This window comes from Coturnix japonica, chromosome 12 (genome assembly GCF_001577835.2).
Source record: "Coturnix japonica isolate 7356 chromosome 12, Coturnix japonica 2.1, whole genome shotgun sequence".
Classification (NCBI taxonomy): Eukaryota; Metazoa; Chordata; class Aves; order Galliformes; family Phasianidae; genus Coturnix; species Coturnix japonica.
Genome location: NC_029527.1, coordinates 11,888,384 through 11,912,424, shown reverse-complemented (window position 1 = coordinate 11,912,424; position 24,041 = coordinate 11,888,384). Strand labels below are relative to the sequence as shown.

The 24,041-nt window shown below is 46.2% G+C and overlaps 1 protein-coding gene across 1 annotated transcript in view; it reads left to right on the top strand.

Moving 5' to 3' along the window:
• The window catches only part of LRIG1 (leucine rich repeats and immunoglobulin like domains 1), a 75,783-nt gene extending 53,744 nt beyond the window's left edge, over positions 1-22,039 (top strand). The window contains 12 exon segments of the mRNA XM_015875192.2: positions 2,484-2,627; positions 5,948-6,028; positions 10,381-10,452; positions 11,688-11,759; positions 12,928-13,091; positions 13,921-14,241; positions 14,807-15,088; positions 15,631-16,050; positions 17,027-17,149; positions 17,740-17,886; positions 18,914-19,225; positions 19,352-22,039. Of these exon segments, the coding sequence (XP_015730678.1) occupies positions 2,484-2,627; positions 5,948-6,028; positions 10,381-10,452; positions 11,688-11,759; positions 12,928-13,091; positions 13,921-14,241; positions 14,807-15,088; positions 15,631-16,050; positions 17,027-17,149; positions 17,740-17,886; positions 18,914-19,225; positions 19,352-19,584 (2,371 nt within the window). The 3' untranslated portion in view covers positions 19,585-22,039.
• Positions 22,040-24,041: the final 2,002 nt, after the last annotated feature.

Sequence of the window (24,041 nt, the reverse complement as noted above, 5' to 3'; positions counted from 1 at the left end):
GTCTCCGTGTTCTTCTTTGAATGTGTATGTCACACTTTTATTAAAAGATCCTTGTTCCCCTATTGCTAAATCTACCGGGTTTCAGTTTTCAGCAAACACTGCTTGTGGTTGCACATGGAATCAATCTCAAAGCCCTTGACTGCAAAAAAAGAGGGTTGGCCAGACCTCCACTTACATGTGGTGAGGGAAGAGGAGATCACCTGAAGGATGAGTTGTCTGTCCTTCAGCTGGTGGGAAAAAATGTGACTTCAGGACTCCGGTTTCATGTAAAAACTACCAAGAAAGGAGAGCACTCGCCTTCTCGTGGGCGTGAGATGGGGCTGATTGTATTCACCAGTCAGGTACTAAGGCAGCAATATGATGGAAAAATCCACTATGGGAACATAATCATTTCATCAGATGTAAACAATGAATTGGCTTCTGGGTTTTTTCCTTCAGAAAGATGAAGTTTCACTTGTTACCTATCGTTCCATCAGTGGGAATGACATGAGTTAGGTATCCTGGTCCTGAACTGGCTGACAGCAGGAGCTGCAGCTGCACAACACATTTCTGGTTAACTGATTTGTGCATCTCTTCAGCACGCTGCTTTTTGAGCCCCTCTCCCACTTCTATGCCAGGCCAAAAGTGCCATATGGGCAAACCATTTCCATTTGTTACCTGGTGATTTCCCACTGGTAGGGAGATGCTAAGGGGCAGCAGTGGGACCTGCTGGCTTCTCTCAACCCAGATCATCCAAACCACCAAGGAGGAAAGCTCACTTTTTTTTTACAAATGGGCCTTTCCCACTGGAGGAAGCAGAGGCCTGATGTGTTGAAGGAGGCCACCAGCAGGTGCGTTCACTCCTGAAACCTTCCATCTGGCTGCAGCCATTGAGAGACCCCTCCGCCTGCTGCTGCCCGTCCGCCTTGAGGTGACGTCAGGAGGAACGGATGGGAACATGCTTTCACCAGTTGCAGCAGGATCCCTTCTGTGTAGAATCAAAAGGAAATATTTTCTTCCTCAGCCAGGTTTAGAATTACTTTTGAACGCTCTTTTTTTTTTTTTCCTTCCTTTCTTTTTTTAAAGCCAAATTCTTTAATCGCAGGTGAGGACATAATTTTGACCAGATGCCAGTTCTTCATAACTAACACTACAACTGCTTTAGGAATGTTGTCCCATACCTTCTTCAAACTCATTAATCTTCACTGATTTTTTCCAAAGTTTGCCCTCTGCCCGCTCACACAGCTAAGAGATAGACGGCTCATGGGCCAAGTAAATGACACTCTCAGTGCTTCAGAGATTGTGCCCTTTTTTGCCTTAGGTTTTGTCTTTTCAGTGATTTTTTTGTAAGCCTTAGATGCATTTTCAAAGCAGGAAGGACTGGAAAAGGAATCTGGAGACTTGGAACTCAGTGTGATGGGGTTTTTTTGCCTGTACAGTGAGGGATTTCAGTTCTTGTACAAAGCAGCACTCCACTTCTTTTGAGAAGTTAGCAGTCCAAAGCCCCACAGCTTCCAGAGGCACTTGTGCTCCAAAGGCACTACGGTATTTTCTACAATCCCATGCAATTTCACTTTGTAGAGAGAGAAGCCTGAGAAAGAGTGAGTGGCAGGATGCATCTGAATGCAGAAAGGAAGAATAAAACCAATGGGGAAATGAGGGAGGGGGAAAAAAAAAAAAGCAGCCCTCCAATATTAGTCACTTGTAAGTGGAGATGATTTCACAGATACCCTGTGCTCCTTGACAGAGGGGAGCTGGGGGGAAGGCAGCTGGTCTGCAGCAGATACCTCCTTCCTGTGCATGAAAGGAAGCATTCAATTGCCTCGTGGTGAAATGCTTTTGGCTCTGGACTGGGGTGGAGCGGGCTGTGGAGACACCCACACCCAGGTGCCTGGGGCTCCCTGTGCACAAGTGCAGAACGATAAGGCACATCCCGAGTATTGAAGTGTGGACACTGCCAAGAGCACGTGTGATCTTCCAAATCCTTCTGCTTGGCATTACTCTCCACCTCGCAGGGTGTAAGGAAGGGGGCTGCTTTGTCCTCAGAAGAAATCCAAATAGAGTGAGGGCTGAGCACAGCCAGGACTGGTAGCTCTGGCTGATATCTGAGTATTACAGAGTTGAACCTTTCCTGAACATTTGGGGGCTGAGGAGGGATGGTGCTGCCAGGCCATAACTTGGAGACACAGTCCATGGAGAAAGAGTAGCTTCTTTTCCATGTAACTGGCAGCATCTGTGTTGGGTTATTGCTCTGATTCGTTTCTGGAGGAGTCTCACGCTGAAAAGACTATCCCACAGATGGGTGCCAAATGCCTGCTGCCCCATGGTATCGTTTGGGAATATTTGCAGGCTGCAGCGCTGTTTCCTAATCAAGCTGTTATGTATCCACCCAGTATATGCTGCCTGTTGTGAGATTGTTGTGGGATGGGAGGCAGGCACTGGCTGGTGCAGAGGAGTTTGGAACAGGCTGGTTGGATGACAAGGGCTGTTGTTTTTCTCCTCAGAATACTCTCTTACAACAACCTCACCAGGCTGGATGAGGGAAGCTTGGCAGACCTCGGAGGACTGCATGTACTACGGCTGAGCCACAATTCCATCAATCATATTGCGGAAGGTGCCTTCAAGGGACTCAAAAACCTGCGTGTCCTGTAAGTTGCTTGTTAGATAACACAACACCCACCTTCCCTCCTCAGGTTGTGTTCTGCCAAACTCTTCTCCTTTACAGTTTCTCTGGGCTCCTGCATCCTCGGCTGCAAACTCCCCTGTGTGCTGCTCTCTTGTGTTTACCCCATTAGTCAAGTTCAGTGAACTCACAGTTCTTAATGTAGTTAGGAGCATTGCAACTGGACCGCTCAGTGTTACACAGTGCTTTCAGAGCAGAGGGCCCCAAAATAAAGGAACATGGGACAGGATCCTGAATGTAACTCCACTAAGCAAAAATTCCTAAGGTTTTAGTTCAGCCAGCAGCAGAATTCTCTTGGTATCATACTGACTTTAATTGAAGTTCCTAGAAAAGGTCTGTTTCTGTTGGCTCACTCTACACTTACAATCTGTGAAGAACAATTCCTTCCAGTGACAATGTTGGAAACTCAGTATCTCCTGTAAATGTGCTGTTAAGTATTTGTGCTGCTGCATCTTCTTGGTGAAGATGGCGTTGAGAAGGAAAAAGCAGTGGCAAAACAAATCCAGATCTGCTTATATGTCTGGGTACCAAGCATTTAACAACACTTGAAGCTTCACCCCAGCTCAGGGCTCACCCGTGGCAGCAGGAAGCTGCTGAGGGTACAGACACACAGCTGAGCCTCCAGGCCACTTGTGTTCAGCAGGCTGACTTCCTGCTTTGATACTTCATTCCTCCAGCAATCCATTATGGTCTGGGTAATTAAAAGGAAATGGGAAGAGAGATCTCTTCCCTCTTTACAGTACTTTCTACATCTTTCTCTCTTTTATTGAAGTTCACAGTGAAGGAAGTGACGGGAAAGTGAGTTTGGGTTTTGTTTGATTTTTTTTCTTTTCCTTTTTTCTTGGAAACTTAAACGAAAGCCTTTCAGGCACTGGGCATTCAGAAATGCCTTCTTTGAGGCAGCTGTCAGGACCGGAACTAAAGGTTTCCAAAGAGAAATGGAGGGAAGGGGAGCTGGCCTTCTCTTTGCTCTGCAGTGAATGTGGAGCCTCTTTTATGTTTAGGACCGAGGGGGGAGGAGGAGAGGGAGTGTGTGAGTGAGCTCTAATTTAATAAAGAGAAAGGCCTATTGGGTCCTGCACCTGGTGAAAAAGACCCGAGCATGCTTTAATTATGGCCCATTGTTGGGGAGCCTTTGGTGGGTGTGAAACTGCTGAAATGTGGAGCTATTCAAATAGAGGTCAGGCCCAGAGACCTTGCAGCACAATGATTAACAAGGCTGCTAGCATTCAAGCTCAGCCAGCCAGAAAGAATAGGAAATTGGCAACAGGGGCTGGGAGAGGAGCTGGAATACAAAGAGAGCAGGGCCAAAGTACCCCGCTCTTTCTTTTTTTCTTCTTTATTTTCACCCATTTGTGGAGAAGGGTTTTTTCCTCCTTTCTGACACTAAACCTTTGAGTTGTCTCTGGATGAACAAGCAATACCGTTTTCTTTTTCCTTTTTCAAGAAAACACAATGCATGGCAGTCAATTAATAGAAGTGCATGTCACAGGGTTCCTGTGGGCCATTCCCACCCGGCTGTCTTTGCCATGGGAAAAGGTTTGCCGGTCTAAAGACCAGAAGCCGGTGGTGGATCTGAAGAGGAGAAGGGATTTGCCTTTAAAAACCAGACAAACAGATCAGCTGGCATTGGCTTGGCAAGCAGAGGGAAACTGTAGAAACTATAGCTCCAGGAGGAGCTATTTGCCTCTTCCCACTTAGATAGCACGGAAACTGTCAGCACATCAAAGCATCTCTCCTGCAACTGTCCATACCCCACTGAGGTGTTGGGTTTTTATCCATCCCTTTGGCATCGCTGTACCCACAGATCTCTCTGACATCTGCAGTAATGCTGGCGGAGGGCAGCGTTCCCCAGGGATGGGGGTTCAGCTCTCACGCTGAAAGCAGCTGAGAAAGAGGAGCTGTGGCTTTGGGCCATCTCCTTGCACGCTGTTAATTCACACACCGAAGCCGAGGACTGCAGCCAGCTTAGGTACTAAGCACTGCAACCTCAGCCCCATCCCGTGTGAATATTCCAGCTGTGGAATTATTATTCTTGTTCCTTTGTATGTTATTGTGTGTCTGTGCCTTACAGCCCGGCAGCTACACTGTGATGCCTGTACCTGGCATTTGAAAGAATGCAGAGGGCTTTGTTTCTGAAATGTTTTTCTTTCTTGGTTTTGATATATTTAAACTGAGATTGATCTGATAATAGGCTTCAAAAGGTGCGAAAAGAGTACCTGAGGGTTCAGGGGGTTATCTGGATGATTTAGTTGGCTTTGTTGTTGGTTTTTTGCTAGGTTTTAAATCAGAGTGATGTAACAAAACCAACAGAGCCTATTTATTTTTTTCTTTCTTTTTACTTAACGTTGGAAATGATCAATTTCTGTCTGTGTTGCTGGGTATTCAGTGCTAGCTGGAATTAAAGCGCAGGAGGGAAGGATTTTTAAACAGGCTGTTTGAACAGCTTTTGTGGATCTTTCTGTTTGTTCTGTCTGCTTGTTTTTCTTCAGACCCCTTTGACTCTCATAATTGATGGCGAATTTGAAAGCCAAAAGAAGCTAAGGCTGGAAAAGGAATTCGAACTTTTCTTTTTTAATGGCTATACAGAGTTTGGCTTTGCGCAATGATGACAGTGCTTCCCTTTGTTGAACTTTCAAGTTCATTGCCAGAAAAAAATGCAGCTTTGTAGAAAATACACCATCGTCTTCCTAAGATAAAGCTGTAGGCAAACTCGTGTAGGCACAGGAACAGCCCAAGTTATCAGGAGTCATGATAGCGGTATTTAAGGACAGCTGTTAAACCCTGGTTGTTCAGATTTAATACATCCTCAGTCATGGTGGAATTTCAATTGGGAGAGAAAGGGGAGCTGTACTTTCCTTTGCCTTTGGTGGGCATCATCCAAATGCGGTGAAGTTTTACCCTCAGAGATGTAGGTGCAGATGGAGGGGACTCACTGCCTCATCTCTCAGTTCCCGTTGGTTCTTATAGTTTACTTTTGGGGCTGCATGTTTGTTGTTTGGTTTTCTGCTTGAATAAACAAAGTTAGAACAGGGCTACACCCCACATGTTGAAAAAGTAGCTACTGGCTCAGAATCGGGGTGGGGGGGTTTAGCCAGGAAAAAAAACTTTAGTGTTAATAAGTGATTAGTGTGGCTTTGCTGCAGGACTTAACAAGTTTTGATAACTGTTAGGACAAAGTGGGAAGGTCTTTGTTTGCCATTCTCAGACTTTCTTATGTTTGTTTTTAGTGATGACCCTAGGACTTAGACACCGATTATGAGCTTTCTCTTGTCCTCTCCCCAGGGAACTGGACCACAATGACATCTCAGGCACAATAGAAGACACCAACGGAGCCTTTACTGGCCTAGAAAATCTGAGCAAGCTGTGAGTATCCCTGGTTTGAAGTTCTGCAAAGCAGTTGTGCTGTGTGCCTCGGGGGGGTGGATCTGTCTCCTCTCTGATGCTATTTCCTTTGGAACAAGATATAAATCCACAGAACATCTGAGGCAAAGGTAGTTCTGCAGATAGGAGACAATTCTGGGCCTTTTAAAGCACAGATCGTTGCTTACTGTGTGTCATATACCACAGTTCAGAAACCTAAGAGAGAAACTTAGGTTGTTTTCAGCTCTAAGATTCAGCACAACTGTTCTTTGCTTCCAAAATCAAACAGCAACCAAAGTCCCTTTGCAATCTTCAGCAAACCACCGATTGATGGAACGAATAACAATAAACAGAGAGAAGTCACACCATTTCCTGTTACAGCAGAGGATTGAGGCAGGATTCATTTCTGTGGGATACTCTGTCTGAGAGTGATCTTTTGGGCTTGCTTCCATGTGCAGTGACAATAAAAGGCACCACGGGGCATAGGCTCTTAAAGAGATAAAAAGAAACCTAAGGCAAGCATGCGCCTTGCAAATGTTTATTGCTTGCTTGGCCTTCACAAGTATTTTCACATTGCTCTGTCTGTGCTTGTTCGTATTCCATTTGAAATCAGTTATATAAATCAGCCTTGTCAGGGAAGTCTCTGATGGCTTGTGACAAACCAAGAGTCTTTCTAATCATTACCTCTTGCCTTTGTTTAAGTTCTCAGCACCCTCCCATCACGCTGTCTCTGATGCTGGGGTGGCACAGCTAGAGGTGCAGTAAAAGTACCTCGATGGATAGCAGATGGCCAGAATGAACCCTGGCGGGCGGTATATTGTCGTGTTCTCATTAGAGGCTCCTGGGGGAGTGGGAAGAGCCGTGCAGGACTGGTGGGGTCGTAATGCTTTGACGGAGGAGAAAAAATTCAAGTCACAGACATAGATGGCAATGGATCGTTGTTGAGGGGAGTCGCTGGGTCGAAGGAGAGGGGACAAGTAGCAGCTACAAGTGAGGCAGAAAGCAGAAATGGGTTAGAGGGCAGGCAGGGGGGCAGAAGTTGTGTGGGAGGGAGAGAAGCCAGTAGGAATTAATGTGAGTTGGGAAATAGGGACTTGCAGGCTGCAGTGCTGTGAGTCTGAAAGGAGTGCAGCTCTGACATGAGAGAGGAGGGGTCACTGTCCTGCTGGGACATCACAGGGCATCGCTTCCATGGGGCCACTATCATGGGAGTACGAGTAGTGCTCCTGCATACCTGAGTGTGTCACAAGTGTTGGGTGTGAACGGCAGCAGGAAAGTGAAACAGCCAGAGGGGGAGAGCGTGGTGTGAGGGGAAAGAGTTCAGAAGGATTGACTCAGTGACCAGGAGGAATGAGCACTGGTGAGCTGTGGGGGTCAGGCAGAGGCCAGGAGGAGCAGGATGGAGCAAAGGGCCCGCGGGGCTGTGCAGGCTGTGTGTGCTTGGAGCTCTGGGCAGAGCCCTATTGCTGCTGGTGGAACAGCCCAGCCTGACCTGACATTGGCCATTGGGCACAGGCAGCAGCTCCAAAAGGCGGCTGGTTTTGTCTGCTGTTTTGTATGTGGCAGGAGCTTGTGCAAGTGTAAAGAAGGCTGAGTTTGCAGCAAACTCCATAGCCTGGCACAGCTCATGGACCAGGCTGGTCTTTGGCAGACAGGAGAGGTTTGGTAACACAACAGCAAACCTGCCACAGGGCAGAGAAGCAGCTGGTTGTACCTTTGCTGGGATCATTTCTTGTCAGTCAGACTGTATGGCCAGAAAAAGCCCTCCTGAGTATGAGATTATTTCATTGTAGAGCATTCTGGGCACACTAGAGAGCGTGCGCTGTTAAAGCACCGTGCTCAGGTCCACCTTAGCTCATCAGCACTTAAATCCCAAACTCGTAATTTCATCTAGGGCTGAAGCGAATATTATTCTTACTGGCAGGGCTTTTTTTTTTCCTTAAATAAAGTAAAGCAGAAGCCTCTACAGAGAACGTCTCACTGCCTGATTTAAAGCCTGTATTTAAACCGTCAATAGGCTTTAAATGCATTAGCATACAAAAATAAATGGGCACTTCAGAGGAGACCTTCCAATGAATTAATAATCACCTCGGCTCTGTGGAGATTGCCTTAAAAGCTGCTCCCCTTTGATGTGGCACAGATTAGCCTCTGAAAGGATTTAGCGGGGAGAGGGTTGTTGGCTGAAATGAAGGTGTTAAACTGAGAGGTGGGGGGCCGGTCACTTTAGCCTTCCCTGAATTATATATGAAGCTGTCCAGGATGGAGAGCACAGGCCTAAATTAAAATGTTTCTTCAAGAAAGGGAGTCGAGAAGCACCGAAGCATGAAAAGCATCAGTGGAATCGCTGGGGAGCAACCGGTTCTCCTAATTATTCAAGCTGCTCAATGTAACCGGTTTTTTTGATGGCTCACTCAGTGACTGAGATCTTCCTGCAGGTGCAAAACTGGCTGGAGGAGAAAATGCTGCTTTCTAATGAATTGCGTGCCTGGCGTCTAATTACACTGATGCAATCACTGGGAGAGCGGCGGTTGCGCCCGGCTCTGCTCACAGCAGCAATGCTGGGGACTGCAGCAGGGAGAGGAGCAGCAGGGCTGTGTGCCACGGCCCTTGGAAGGGGCTGCTGGGTTTGAGCCACTGGGGTTGGAGAAGTGGCTGTTTGAGATCTGAAAGGTGGAAATGAGTTTTCTGGGGCACGGTGTTATTGCCAGTAGAGTATGGGTTTCTTGCAAATATAACCATCAAGTTGTTTGCAAGTGGTTTATAGATGTGGGTATTGAGAACATCAGGCTTCCCCTTACCTCTGCACTGATAGAGATGTTGAGAGAATTACCATCTTCAGTGTTCAAAGCTGGGCCCTGGGCATCCTGGTGTACTACCAGATCTGGAGGTTGGTGGCCCTGCCTGTGGTGGGGGGCTGGAGTGTGGAGATCCTTGGGGTCCCTTCCAACCCAAGCCATTCTATGATTCTGTGATAACAGATCTGCTGGAAACAGTAAACACAGATCTCCAGTTATCAAATCCAAGCTCAGCATAATAATAATGTAGGATTATGGCTCCGGAAATTACTGTGTATGGATGTAGCCATATGGCCAAAGTTTGCATATAGTAAATTATTTACTGTATTAATCATTCTAATGGAGTTTCCAAAGCCTTCATTAATACAAGATACGTTTTACCAAATTATGGTACTCATGATTGCGCACATCTCTGGTGCTTGGGGTACGTTAGCCAGAACATAGAGCAGTTCTATTGCAGTAAATAGGACTTCTGATGCACTGATCTTGTATCTTGATCTGGTAGCAAGCAGTGCCATGATCGCAGTGTTAATAGCACATGCGTTGTACCCTATATTTGAAAGAAAAATCTTGAAGGAAAAGTCAAAAGCAGCACCTGATGTGCCAGTCTGTGCACTGGATCTGTTAGTAATGACTTGCATTGGAAGCCACGTGAAGTGAGAGGTGATAAACAGATGCACCTGGCAGATAAACCTCGCACATAGAGAGCTTAGGAAGGAAATTATCTCCTAATTAATGACACTAGCTGATGTTTCTGTAAAACAGCCGAGGAGATCATCCATTTTGTATGAACCCTGAGCAGTCACCGCTGGTCAGTATTTATAGAAGACCCTGCACACCAGCTGGGCTGTGAGCACTCAGCTGGCTCTTGCCTACTGATGAACCCTCTCTTGTTGGTGGGCAGGAATGGTCTGTGGTCACAGGTACAGGCAGCATGCTCCTTGTTTAGGTCTCTCTGCACATTACCTTTTCTCTCCTTTCCTTTGGCCCCCAAAATTACCGCTCTGCTGTCATTTACTGCATTGTTTTGCTCTGCTGTTGTATTTACAAGAGGCCAATGAGGGAGGTCAGCACTCACTTTGGTTGGGCGCTGCATGCACACAGCCCCAGCCCTTGTGCAGCAGGGGAGAGATTGCTGCTCTTTTACTATGTGGGAAGAAGTCAGAAATGAAAAGTGTTTCAGGAAGAGACCAAAGTCTTGTTAAACTGTTGTTGCACTTAATCCTGTCCAAAGCCAGCCTTCAAAGAATAGAGGGGACCTTCTGTTACTCAGCAAGGTTTCCAGGCACTGGAGCAAACCTGCCTCTTTACATGATATGGCACATTCCCTTCTGTGCTGTCATCACTATTAAATTCAAACACAGATAAAAGGATTTAATTTCAGGAGTGGGAAAGCGAATGTACTTCAGGCCTCTTAATCTCCACGCAGTTCAGATTTCCCGGGACTTGCACTGAGCGCGTCTATCAGATAAAGCCACGCTAATTGTGTTCCTTCTTTTTCTGCCTCCCTCTCCCCATTTTCTTTCTGTTTATCTGGCACTGGATGTTTGGAAACTGCAGAACTCTGTTTGGAAACAAGATCAAGTCGGTGGCCAAGAAAGCGTTCTCAGGGTTGGAGGCCCTGGAGCACCTGTGAGTAACCCACCATGCCTTGCAGTTTGGGAAGGGGGGTCTGCCAAAAGTTGCTGCCTGAGAGATCTGCTAGCAATTTAATAGTGTCTTTGTAAACTGAGAAGCCAGTCCATTTGTGGGGGCCACCTGCTTCCTTCTCATTATAAGTCTGCCTCAACTTTGGCCTTTTTTTGTGCCAGAACAAAGTTATAGAACATATGGCAAATCTGCATGCTCTTAATTTTTTGGTTTGTTCTTGGATAAATCCGCCTTGACTTGCACACTGCTATTTCGCAGGCCGTTGGCAGTGAAAATGTGCTTTCTCTTCCTCCCTTGCCCTGACTTCTTCCTAAGTGTAGGCAATGACACACGTTGCAGATGGCTGCTCATGATGCAGGCATTGCACATCCCCATTCAGCACAACTGCCTTAGAGTGATTTGCAAGAAGCAGGTTTTGGCTGCTGTAATTTTTTTTCTGTGTTCCAAGGTTGATGGCTCCAGCAGTGACTCATGAACAGCTTCCTTTCTGAATTAAGACACATTAAAGGATCTGGGACTTTGCTGTCAGTGTTTCACTGAGTGTTGATTGTTAAGAAATGTTGTGAGCACTGAGAACGTAGTGACTGCCTGACTCAGGGGTACCTTCCTTCCCTGCTGAAGGGTCCCTTATTAAAGCTGTACAGAGGAGTTCCTCTGCAAGCACAGCTGGTGCTGGTCTGTCTTGCACTTGACTTATTAAATGCAAGCCTGAAATATGACACTGTCCTTTTCAGAGGACAAGTGAATTTTTTTAGTTAGCAATAGTTGAGAGGGAAGCTTGTAAGAATATGTTCTTTTGGAAGCACTGCTGTGTATCCTCTCAAAGTGACTTTGTGAGACACCGTTCAGTGCAAGTATTGGCTTTCTGCACTTCTGTTGAAGGGCTGGTCTGGGATGCGACATTCCTGACTATCTTTGGTTGTTGAGAGGGCTGAGGAATTTCTGAGCTCTGGATGATGGAAGTAGCTGAGACTGAGAAACTGTAGTGAGAAAGTGGGGTATGGACCAACTTAGTGATTTATTCCTGAATGTTTTATTCATTCACTATTCCTTGGCGTTACCTATGCAATATAAATGTGTTTCGAAACCTATTTCCATGAGCTGCAAGTGCCTTCACCAGGAGCTAAAATCTCACAAGCCAGCACTTGGGTATGGAGAGATCTTGTCCCAGCCATAATGTCCCTGTTGTTCACATTGCCTTTGGTTGTGCTTTGCAGGAACCTTGGAGATAACGCCATCCGCTCCATCCAAGCAGATGCTTTTGCTAAGATGAAGAGCCTGCGGCAGCTGTAAGTAACTGGGCTGGACACACCATTAAGGAGCATGGATCCTTCTTGCCCTGGACGTGAGAAGTAGCACGTTGTTTCCAATGGGGTGTTATTCACATTACTGCTCATTTATTTCCTCCTCCCCGCTGTCCTCCTCTGCAGGGTATTTTTACACACGAGTAGCTGTCATAGGAACATCTTGAATTTAATAGTGAGTGAAATTAGATCATCAGAACAGGTTCTTCCAGCAGGTTCACATCTGTGTAATGATTCATCTCCACTCAGGAAGTCCAGCCCAGGTCCTGTTAGCCATCTCTATTTCTCACACCGTCACAGATTTAATTCCCAGTGGCCCATCTGCTCCTCTGCAGTACCTGTGTTTAGGGTTCACATACAGTACTGACATTTCAGTGATAGCACCATTTGAACTGAATCCACTTGTCGTCCAGCCCCCTGGTATAAAAATACAGATGTGTTATCGGAGCTGCCGCTCATGCTCCAGGCTGGGGCTCTGCTCTGTTATCAGACACTGTTTCCAATCTCGCCTGGTTTCCTTTTCTCCTCCATAAATATTTAATCCACTGTCACCACTCTGGAGTATTGCAGTTTGTGGAAGAAGAAATCACTTAGTTGGTACTCAGGCAAGTTCAGGGTCTTCTTCCTGACTTAGAAAATGGGAATCAGACAGCAGTGACAGCGAGTATAGTGACTGCAGGGTCAGTAAGATAAGGCTGAATGCCCACTGTCTCTTTAATCACTTTACCTATCTGCTACACTGGCTCTTGAAACAAAATAGAGAAGACATATCTGGTCTTAGTCAAACAAAATACATCCTGAGTCTCCACTTCTTTTTGCATCTGTAGTTCTTTCTGTAACAGAAGGTGCTGAGTGACTGTTGGGATGCTGATAAATGCTGCTGGGGACCACTCTGAAAGCTTAATAATAAGGCACCAGGGAGTGCCACTGGAATACAGGAGGGGGTGGTTCTGTGCGGAGATGAAATGCCACTTAAATGTGTGACGTAGGGAGCTCCATCACTGCCTCGAGGACAACCCTGCAGTACTTTTCTTCCTTCCGCTCCTGCTGAAGGGAAGGGAGGAATGTGACAAACATGAAAGGGCTGTGAGCTTTGCAGCCCTCCCTCCACGCGGAACTCACAGCGGGCTGTGTTGGTTTTGTTTCCCTGCAGCCACATCAACAGCGACAGCTTCCTCTGCGACTGCCAGCTGAAATGGTTGCCCCCGTGGTTAGTGGAGAAGGAGCTGCAGTCCTTCGTGGTGGCCACCTGTGCCCATCCCGAGTCCCTGAAGAGCAAAAGCATTTTTGCTGTCCTGCCAGAAAGTTTTGTGTGTGGTAAGTCTTGCTTGTGTACTTTGAGGTTGTATGAAGGGCAGAACTCACTTGGGAAACATTTTCTTTAACTACTAGCATGTTATTATGAGAGGGTTTCAGTTTTGTTTTGTTATTCAATGGGATCAAAGGAAGCCCAAGCCTGCATTTGGAAAATTTGTCATTGGCTACAATTTATTTCCCACCACAACCGCACAGCGCACTGCCTGCATGTCGGGAATCCTGTACAGGGCTCCCTGAGTATTAAATCAAAAGGGACTCTTGCTCATTCCAGTTCCAAAAGGGGCTGCACAGCTGCACAATTTCCTTGGCTTGATATTACCAAGACTGCAGCTGTAAAGTTTTTCATCTTGCAGCACTGAGCTCTCTCTGTGGCTTTGTGTTCTTTGCTTATCTTTTCTCCTTCTTGCAAACAAGAACAAGGAGTTAAAACAGAGGAGCCCCCTGCATGGGCTGCACAGGGAAGGATAGTTTCTTTAGACCAGTATCTTTCTGAGGTTCAGCTACATGGGTGAAAGGAGCTGGGCATCCTCTGATTTCACACCTCTAAGTGACTGTCTCATTCAGATTAACAGAAGGAACCAGATAAACGAGAGCCATAGCTTAGCCCAGCCACTCAGTGGAGGTGCATGGCCTGTGTGCATGATCCCAACTTACATTATCCTACTTTACAAGAGCCAGCTGCTTCTCTGGTGTAGACAGCAGAGGATGTAAAGACAGAAGTGTATTGATGTCTTTCACTTACACACCGCTCATTTCTAGTTGCACCTCTTTGCTTGTTCCAGTCTGCCCTTACAGTGCGGAACTAACAAGGCTTTCTGTTTCCTCTCAGATGATTTCCCCAAGCCTCAGATCATCATCCAGCCAGAGACCACAGTGGCCGTCCTTGGGAAGGACATCCATTTCACGTGCTCGGCTGCCAGCAGCAGCAGCTCCCCCATGACCTTTGCATGGAAGAAAGACAATGAATTACTGCATGATGCTGAAATGGAGAACTTTGCCCACGTGCGGGCGAAGGATGGTGAGGTGATGGAATATACCACCATTCTGCACCTCCGCCACGTCACCTTTGCCCATGAGGGCCGATATCAGTGTATCATCACCAACCACTTTGGCTCTACCTACTCCAACAAGGCTCGACTCACTGTTAATGGTGAGTAGAAAGCTGAGTTCTCCTTCCCTCCCTCTGCAGTTCTCTGGGGCCTGTTGTGGTCAGCTGTAAACCTTAGGTACTCTCAAGGGTTCTTAACCTCTTCACACCAGCTGCTTGCCTCTCAGGGCATGCTGAGAAATGCCATGTGAGGAGCTCATGCCAGGCCTGTGATGGCTGCCATCCAGCTAGACATGGTTTTAATGGCTTTAATCACTTGTCTTTGGCTGTTCCAGTGGAGCCTTTGCCTGTAGGAGTGAAAAAGGATAGAAAAAAAAAGGGACTGCGGTGATTGAAAGTAGGAGGGATAACAGGTTTTGTTCCCAGCTTAATCACAGAAGAAAATTAGCTTTGGTCCCAGCTCTAATGATCCTGAGTGGGGTGCCCCAGACAGGTCTGTGCTGTGGAGATAAAAGATAGATTTTAAAAAGCATCTTGTCGTCCTGTTGCCTATGGGTAATCATCATGTCCACGTCCTGCCTAGGAAGGAAAGCAGTTAGAACTGCCTGGCAGATGGTGTCTTATCCATGGAGTTGCTCATCCTTTTTTTCTGTTTTTTCTTTATCAGTGTTGCCCTCATTTATCAAAACTCCCCACGACATCACCAGCCGGACAGGGACAACAGCACGGCTGGAGTGTGCAGCTGAAGGACACCCACCCCCACAAATTGCCTGGCAGAAAGATGGAGGCACAGATTTCCCTGCTGCACGAGAGAGGAGGATGCACGTCATGCCTGAGGATGATGTGTTCTTTATTGCAAACGTGAAAATAGAAGACATGGGCATCTATAGCTGCACAGCACAGAACTCTGCAGGGTCTGTGCTTGCAAATGCCACCCTGACTGTACTGGGTAAGATGCCTGAGAGCCCCTGGCAGACTAACTGGTCTAGAAGCAGGAACTGGAAAGGGAGTGTTCTTCAGCAGTTGCAGAAATGGGACAAAGAGGCCATGTTCTGTGTTTTTGTTCATTCTTTTACACTGTACTTAAGTAGTGAAAAACAGACTGCTGATTACAAAGAAGGAGATTTAATTCACATTTGCTCTGTACTGGGGAGTCCCTGTAGCCATGCTATTTCCTACCTAGGAAACTGACTTCAAATGGAAATTGTGCTCCTTTTCTCTGGCCTTGCCAGATTATTCACGTGTGTCAGCCATTGCCCCATAGCTTAGGCTTGTTCTTTGTTGGGAACACTAACACCAGCTGGTTAAGAAACTGCTTTGGTCGTGATTTTTAGATGTTTGGTGCATGGCTGCCATACTTGTAGGCACATGGCCACATACTGCACTGCCAAGTGCTTGTCTGCAGAAACATGAGTTACATTCAGTGCTGGTAAAGGAAAAATGTTATCACGGTGTCCATCAAGAATTAATTTCTGCTTTATTCCCCTACAGAGACACCGTCTTTGATTCACCCACTGGAAGACCATGTAGTGTCTGTAGGTGAGACTGTGGCTCTTCTGTGCAAAGCCACGGGGAGCCCACCTCCCCGCATTACCTGGCTGAAAGGTGACCAGCCGCTGAGTGTGACAGAAAGGCATCACTTCACCTCTGGCAACCAGCTCCTCGTCATTAGGAATGTTGTCTTGGAAGATGCAGGGAAATACACTTGTGAAATGTCCAACACCCTGGGGACGGAGCGTGCGCACAGCCACGTGAGCATCTTACAGTCTCTTGGGTGTAGAAAAGACCGTACCACTGTGGGGATCATCACTATTGCTGTGGTGTGCAGCATCGTGCTGACGTCGCTGGTCTGGGTCTGCATCATCTACCAAACCAGAAAGAAGAGTGAGGAATACAGCGTCACCAACACAGGTACCTCTAGGATCCTGCTGAGACTCTCCCTAATATGATGTGTTGTCAGACTTCCCTCTGGGGCCAGATCAGCGTGTCAGGTAGCCACAATCTTACTGGAAAAGCAGTTGGCTTTTCTCAGCAGTTCTCTTGGCTGCAGGAGCTGGAACCACCCTTTCCCTGCGTGTTTACAGCTGCATTTCTGTCCTTGGCTGGCTCTTCAGAAAGGTCTTTTCCAAGTGGAAGTAGTTTCAACTATTGTTTTGCAACTTTAATTTTCCATGACTGTAAATGATAACCAGCTCTTGAGATGGTCAGCGTGATGCCCACAGTGCTCAGATCATTACTGTATTGTCAAAGACCGTGTGTTCTGAACGTAGAAAAATGAGTCTTGAAGTAGGAAACCCTTTTTTCCATGTTTCCTGTATGAGCTGTTGTAACCATAGTGATGAGGGGCATCCCTCTCTTCCTGGAGGAAGCAGCAGTGCTTATTGCTTTCTGCCACAATTCCAAGGGGATAATTAGGTGCTGAAACAAATTTTGCAGGGAGAAAAACTCTTCCTACCATCATCTTCATACAGTCTCTGTACAGATGTGAGGCAAAACTACTTTAAGGCTTCCCCATTCTCAGATTCGTGGTCTTCCTGTATTACTGTTAGCTTTAGTTATAGTCCAAGGTGGACTTAAGTAGGAAATACTGGTTCCCATATCACCAGTGCCATGTCTAAGTGGGATTTTTGTCTCCCTTTTATTCAGTCCTGGTCTACTTGAGTTTCACTTGGTATTTATATGGCAGGGGAAAGTAATAATGCCTAATATGAGATGGAGAAAGCCAAGGGTAGCTAAATAAGTGACTTAAAGTTGCCTGCTGAAGTGAATCAAAATCCCTGCCCTCCAGAAGTCTGTTCTTCATGGCTCTGGGAGACTGAGATGCAGTGCAAACAGAAGCCTTCATGTTTTCCTAGGAATTCATATTTCCTTTCTCCCGTTGCTCCAGATGAGACCATTGTGCCTCCAGACGTGCCCAGCTACTTGTCCTCACAAGGGACTCTTTCTGACCGGCAGGAAGCGGTCGTCAGAGGAGATCACCAACAGCCTAATGGACACATAGACAGCAGTGGTGAGAACCAGTTCATTTCTTCTGTACTACTGCATCTAAACTTGATGCAAGGGTGGAAAAAAACATAATATGAAGTACTTCTGTGCTTGTTATGAGTTATCTGATAGATCTTTGCAGTGTGATTCTCCAGCCTCTGCTTATATGTAGAACAGGGACTCTCTCTCACTTTACAAAGCTGCCCTCTCCCCGTTATAACTGAGTTTAATTAAGCAGACAGCTTCAAAACTGCTCAGTCAGGCCATAACAAGTATTTTTTTGGATGAGTTCTTTGGCACTGCCGTTAGCACAGTTCAGCTCCATTAGAAAGGACACTGGCATTGCCTGCCCCTGCCTTCAGGCTTAGAAATTAAATGCTGGGGTTTTACAGTATTTAAACACAGCACGTTAGGAAGGTAAAAGTAAGTGTTCTGAACTAAGATTCTCCTAAGATTAGACATTACTTACCACTTTAAGCTAATGTTAAACAGAATCTATTATCTCCGTTGCTGTTTTTCCCTTCTGCAGCGTTTATGGGTAGAAATATGACTAACAAGTCATTCAGCTGAGGGCAGATGGTTGTAATCTATAGCCAGCTGCTTCGTTTGTTACAGGTATGTGTCAGACTGATGCTGGAAGGTGTCCAGATGTTGAAGCTCCCGCTGTAGGTTGCAGACAGCCAAAACTGTGTATTGGCTACAATAAAGACACTTGGAAAACTGAAGACACGGCTGACGGAATGCTTGTTCCAGATAAGACAGGTACAAAACTCATTAATCTGGAAAGGTATTTCGTGTTTGTACAGCTCAGAAAGCCCTGCGAGTCAGACAGCAACAAGAACAGCAATGGTTACCTTCAGAAAAAAAAGCTCAGAACGATTCTCAGGTGTGAGCACAATAAATCTGCTTTCTCCTGCTTGCTTTGATCCTCTCAAAGGTGGATGGTTTGAATTCATGGGCCCATCACAATGAGGCAGACTGAAGCTTGTGCTGGCCATCACTCGCAGCTGGCTGAGGGGTGTTTGGATTTGAGCTGGTCCTAAATTGTGAGAGCCCTTCCAAACTGAAGGCGTTAGAATCTTGTCCTGCTCTTTAAAGGCGCTGTCATCTTCAGAGCTCAGCTTTTCCCTTTTAATTTCCACAATTTTACTGTTGTTTTGGGCACTGCACCTGCTGCTGCTCTTTGCCAGTTTCTTGGCTGTTGCACTTCCCTATTTTTAGGCTGAAATTCTCTCTCCAGGAGAAACAGTAAAGTAGAATAATGGAAAGCTGTCAAGTGCACTCAGGAAACTGACTTTCAAGACTCAGAATCTCCTTTCATCTCGCTGCTTTGAATTCTGCTCAGCTGTTGTTCCCCCTAACAGCAATAAAGTATCCCGAGATAACAATATGATTTGACAGTGATCCCTATAAAGCAGCAGCAAAAAAATAAGCAAAGTAAATGGGGTATTTTAAAGCGCTTATAGGAAAGGTCCAGTTTCTGTTTCTGCCCTGACTAGAAAGACTGGAAAAGGAAATAAATGTGTAGTTGATATTTAATAACTGAAGTCAGACCTCCTTTGTAGTTAGAAAAGAACTAAATAACACCCAGCTATTTATTGGAACTGCCTTTAGTGCTGGGACAGCTGATAAGCACAAGTTTTTGCTTGCCCTGAATATCCAGCAAAAAATGTCTATATTACCCACCAAGTGAGGTTCCTGTTCTGCTGGGTGCTGTGTGTGCCTCAGAGCTGACAAATCCCAGCTGGTAAATCTGCATTTGTTGCTGTTTTCTCTTCCTCCTGGTAAGGCTACGGCCTGCCCGTCGTGTGCACAGACTGCAGCGGCAGCACAGACAGCATGAACATCCACATCTATCCCGGCGAGTCGGAGTACTACACCGAGGGCCTTCAGACTCTGGATAGTTCCTACCAGAAAGCACTGAGCAGCAAGGAACGGAGCAGGAAGAGGGGTGCAGGCACCACCAGCCTTCTTCATCCACAGCAGTGCAATGGGACTGCCAGCAGCAAGAGGACGGAAGCCGATGGGACCCTCTACCCCAGCAACCACGACAGAATAACACCTGTGAGCCCAGCCAGCCCGCTGCTTGCAGAACAACACGGTATGTTGTTCCCCATCTGCTTTTTTAACTTGGCTCAAGGGCACGAATGACAGCGGCAGGGTTGGTTTTGTGCAGGCTGAGCAGCAGCTAACCTTAACTAACCTAAGCTTCTTTGCTTTTCTGCAGGCTCTTCGCAATCAGGAGCAAAGCCTTCAGAGCTTAACAACCTGAACTTGGTGAGAGCTTCACCGGCAGGAGGGTCACTAAAGCAACTGAACGTGCTTCCCGAAATCCCCCCAACACTACTGGATCTGCAGAGCGAAGCAGAAGCAAAACAGGCCCTCCTGGCCAATGGCTTCGCACCCAAGTCGTGCGACTCCAGTCATGCGTTTAAGCCACCGAGCAGATCAGCAGACTGAGGAGGACGGACTGCCATGTGCAAAGTAACAAACATATTATTATTACTATTTTTTGCACAGAGTATATAGGCTACTTACTTCTACCTCAAATCTTGAACTGATGACCTGTCAAAGGCAAAACAGCTGAGGTATGAGAAACAAGCTTGTATGGGGAACAAACTCCTGTTCGAGCGTCGTCTGTTTGTACATAGTTTAAAACTTCCCTGTGAAGTATGAAGCATTCAAAAGTTGACTTGCATATGAAGCACATAAATGCAAGAGTTATTGTGTAAAGAGAAAAGTATTTGATACAATTGTACATAAGAGTTTTCATATATAAATATATATATATAAATATATATATATATATATCTTTTACAGAGGCTATTTTAATCTTTAGTGCATGGAAAACTGAGTGAAATTGTACAATTTGGGCAATACTGTTTTCAGTATCAGGTTGCTGTTAAACTTTGTGAGAGAAATCATTTCTGGTGCCTTAAATGCATAAACAGAAGTTGAAAAAGCCAGACTGTTCCAAAGGGATCGTCCTCTTTGCAGTGGAAGTCCCTTTAAATCAAGTATCGATTGGGTTACTTAGCACAAATTCTTTCCCCTCTGAAAGTTATTGCACTTAACGCATTTAAACAGAGATCTGCAACTGTTGGAAACGAAGCTTGCAGGAATAAAGAGAACAAGCAGTGAGAAATTACGTAGCAACCTGATTTTTTTTCCCTGTTTGTGGGAGAACTTAAATTCTGTTACTCTTCAAAACTCCATGTATAGATCTGTATCTTCCCCATGTCATGTTGAGTGGACCGCACGAGTGGTACTAAATAACCCAGCAACAGTGCAGAGCCCCAAACCAACCATGCAGAATGGATATCGCGAGAGGCGAGCAGTCGCTCCCTAAATAGGTAATTAATTCATGCAGTGAGCTGCAGGGTGGCCTCGTGCGTTGTGCACCACTCATCACTGACACGGCCAAACTGCAGATGCTGCTCCCCACACGGATCAGTGCATGCAGTGCTGCAGCTTGGCTGTGTGCAGGAGGAGTCATCACCTCCGCCACTGTCATGCATTTGCTAACCAAGCAATGCACATCTATCCCCAATGGGGTTCAAAACCACGTAGCTGTTGTGAGAACAGGAATGAAATCCTGCTCTGCCAGCTGTGCCCTTAATTCACACAGTACAATATTCCACTTGCCTGTTCAAAACCATTGCCCTGATTTGCAGCCAGACTCTACATGAAAATATCCACTTCAGATGAATGGCGCTGCCTTGTGTAGCAATGCTGGGCTGCTCAGAAATCACCTCCTTTAGGAGGGGAACTGTGGCTGACACTTTACAATGGAAATATCCTGAATATTTTTACCTGGTCTTTTAAGTTCATCCATGAATGGGGGGGGAAAAAAATACCCATTTTGGTGGAACAGATCTTTGTCACTTCTAACCTGAGTGCGAAGCTTTTTGTTCATAGAAAGGCTGCTTTCTGTTGGTGTTGGTACCTGTGGATGGAGGACTCCCTTCCAGTTATTTATAGTTTGAGTTCTGCTAATATAAGGTTGCTAACTCTGGTGATGACTACTTGGGGGAAAGGTTTATTAGGGGGGTTTGTTACTTTTTTCCTTAGGAGCAACACAAATGCCAGCAGAATTGAGTGGAAATCTACTTTTGCTAAGACTGTGGCTCACAACATGCAGAAACGCTGCAGTTTGGGTTCAGATCCATTACTTTAGTATCTGTCTGAGTCCTACCACAGCTGTGGGACTGCAATAAAGTTGCATGCTGCCCTTCAATGGCAACGTGCCCATTGGTTTTAATGTTGGTTGTGTCCCACCTTACCTTGAGAAGTCAACATCTCCTATAAGGAAGGATCTGCTTCTTCTGCAGAGCAGCTGAAGGCAAGTTCTGCTGTAAACAAGCCAACTGAGCCCGACCTTAAAGAAGCAAAGCATAATTTAGCCAGGTACCTGTCTGTATCAGTTTCTGACTATTGACACGTTTGCACTTTGAGACAGGTGGCTGATTATGTTGAGTGCCAAGTCTGTTCCAAGAAAAGGAAACGGATGTTAGAAAAGTCATAAACGAGGCACATGTTTCCCTTTCCTCGAGGGAAAGTTGTGCCTCAGAACCGACTCAGTGAGAACTGGGAAGGAATGGATGACTTACCTGACTCATTTTGCTGGTGGAAACGTCATCACCATTGCAGAGACAGAGCGTAGTTGCCACGTTAACATTTGAAAATGAGGTTCCTGAATAAAGATAACTGCCTAACCTTACGACTTCCACTAAATATGTGAATTTGCTGCTTCTAAGAGGCAATGTGAAAGAGGAAGTATTACTTTTGTGTACAAAGTTATTTATTTATTAGAAGAATTTGGTACAATGTTGTACATTGAAAAACATGTAAGATATTAAAGTGTCTAACAAATGCATTGAAGCGTCTTTAATAAAGGTTCATTTATAATATTACAGCTTTTTTGTTGAGTGAGCTTCTGGGGGTTTCAGTTCAGAATCCAATCAGATTCCCATCTGTTGCTGTACTCTTTTCTGTCCCTGATGAAGGTACAGAATAACCCTGAAACACCTGCTGTGTGCAGAGCAGCCCCTCTCCCCACTTGCCTGCAGCTGCTGTACATGGACAGGCCCTTCCTGCAGCACTGAGTGGGTCCTGCAGGGCACAGGAAGGGGACGTGGCTGGAGGCTGGTGGAAATACAGCAAACAGCTCTGTAAGGCAAACCCACGTCAATTAATAACTGCTGTGCTGGGGTTTGTTGGGTTGGGGTTTGTTTTGTTGAATTTGCTGTCACTGCAGTCGCCCCACAGACAGGGAGTGCTGAGCTGCAGGCTGACAGCCCTGGGTACTGAGCAGCCAGAAGGTGCTTTAACCTCCCCTTCTTACCCACTGACCATTCAACCTCAGCTAAATAAATAAATGAATCAATAAATAGATGGAGCAAGCATGAGCAAAGGCAGTTCTGCTGTTTGTTTGCTCGGGAATTACAAAACAAGCACGGACGAGTGGCCTTAATGTCACAGAACTGCAGTGGTTTCCCACTCCATGCACGGCTCAGTTTGCTCTCAATTTGGCTACGTTTTCTAGGTGGTGATGACAAGAATTGATTACGTAAATATTGAACAACAACAGAAAAACGCTTATTTGGGTCCGGGGATGGAGGCACAGTTACTTTCAGCTCAGGTAATTAAATACCCCAACAGCAGTTCTAACCCTCTCATCTGTTTAAAGAGCTTTAATAGAAAATACGATGTAGCTTTTAAGACCGTGTCGTAAATCTTCCACCCTCCAATGCCCCTAAAACTGAGCCTGCTATATATAAAAGTTCATAAAGGAGACAACCTTAGGAGTGCTGCACTGCGCCATGGAAACTGGGAGACATAAGCAGCCAAGATGGGACTTGGTTGAAATTCCCCATTTTAATTGCCGATTATTTTTAGGAATTACGATCTCTGCTCTGCACATTTTATTTGCCTGCCAATGATTTTCTAAGTTTGGGACTCAGAAAAGTCTGACTGCTTTGTCATGGGATGACAGCGTTGTAAAACATCCCTCTTTAAGGAGAACAACCAAAACGTTGCACATAGAACACAGGGAAACACATAACCACAGACTTGACTTTGGTTACCTCAAAAACGCTGAGCAGATGGACAGGAAGCACATTCCAGGCCTTTGTGCCCACAGTAGCTGTGCAAGCCAGGCAGCTGCCCCATCATCCCAGCCCTGCCCAGCAGCCACCCAGCCTGGCCCCCTGCACACCACCACGAGGACACAAAAGTCACCCACCATCCTGCATTGTGCTGACACAGCTGGGAACCCGCACCCAGCCCAGGCCCATCCTGCACAAACACTATCTAAAAACTTCCAAGGGTCACACAGCCCAGTGAATTTTGCCAATTATTCCCCCCATCCCTGATTCTGGTGTTGATTTTAAGTTAGTAATTCCAAACGTGCTTTTTCCACCAAGCACGTCCCAGCACCATGTGGGCCACCGCGGCTTCTCCGTCCTAACACCACATTAACACAGAGCACTTCTCTGCCTGCCAACAGCCCCAAGGAGCGCGTTGGAACCACCCCAACTCGTGCACTCCCTTCTGGGCTCTGCCATTCCCAATCTCTGCTTCTTCACTGAGGGAGGAAGACCAAGAAAAGGCCAAACTGCAGCTCCTTGCTGAGGCACAGCTATAAAATAACACAACCCCGTGCTCTTACTGGAGAAACGTGAGTCTAATTAATAACGCCGCACGGGTTACCATGCAGGAATGCTGTGCACCTGTAGGTATAAACAGGAATATAAACTTTCACAAATACGGCGCAAAATCCCAAACAAATGGATAATTGTCTCCCACCAAGAGCCCTCCCAGCCTGGAATACTGTCCGTGCTGTTGGAGGGCGGCAGGCTGTAACTCTACCACAAACAGTAGAACCCTCCCAGCATTACGAGGCAGGTGCCACCGAA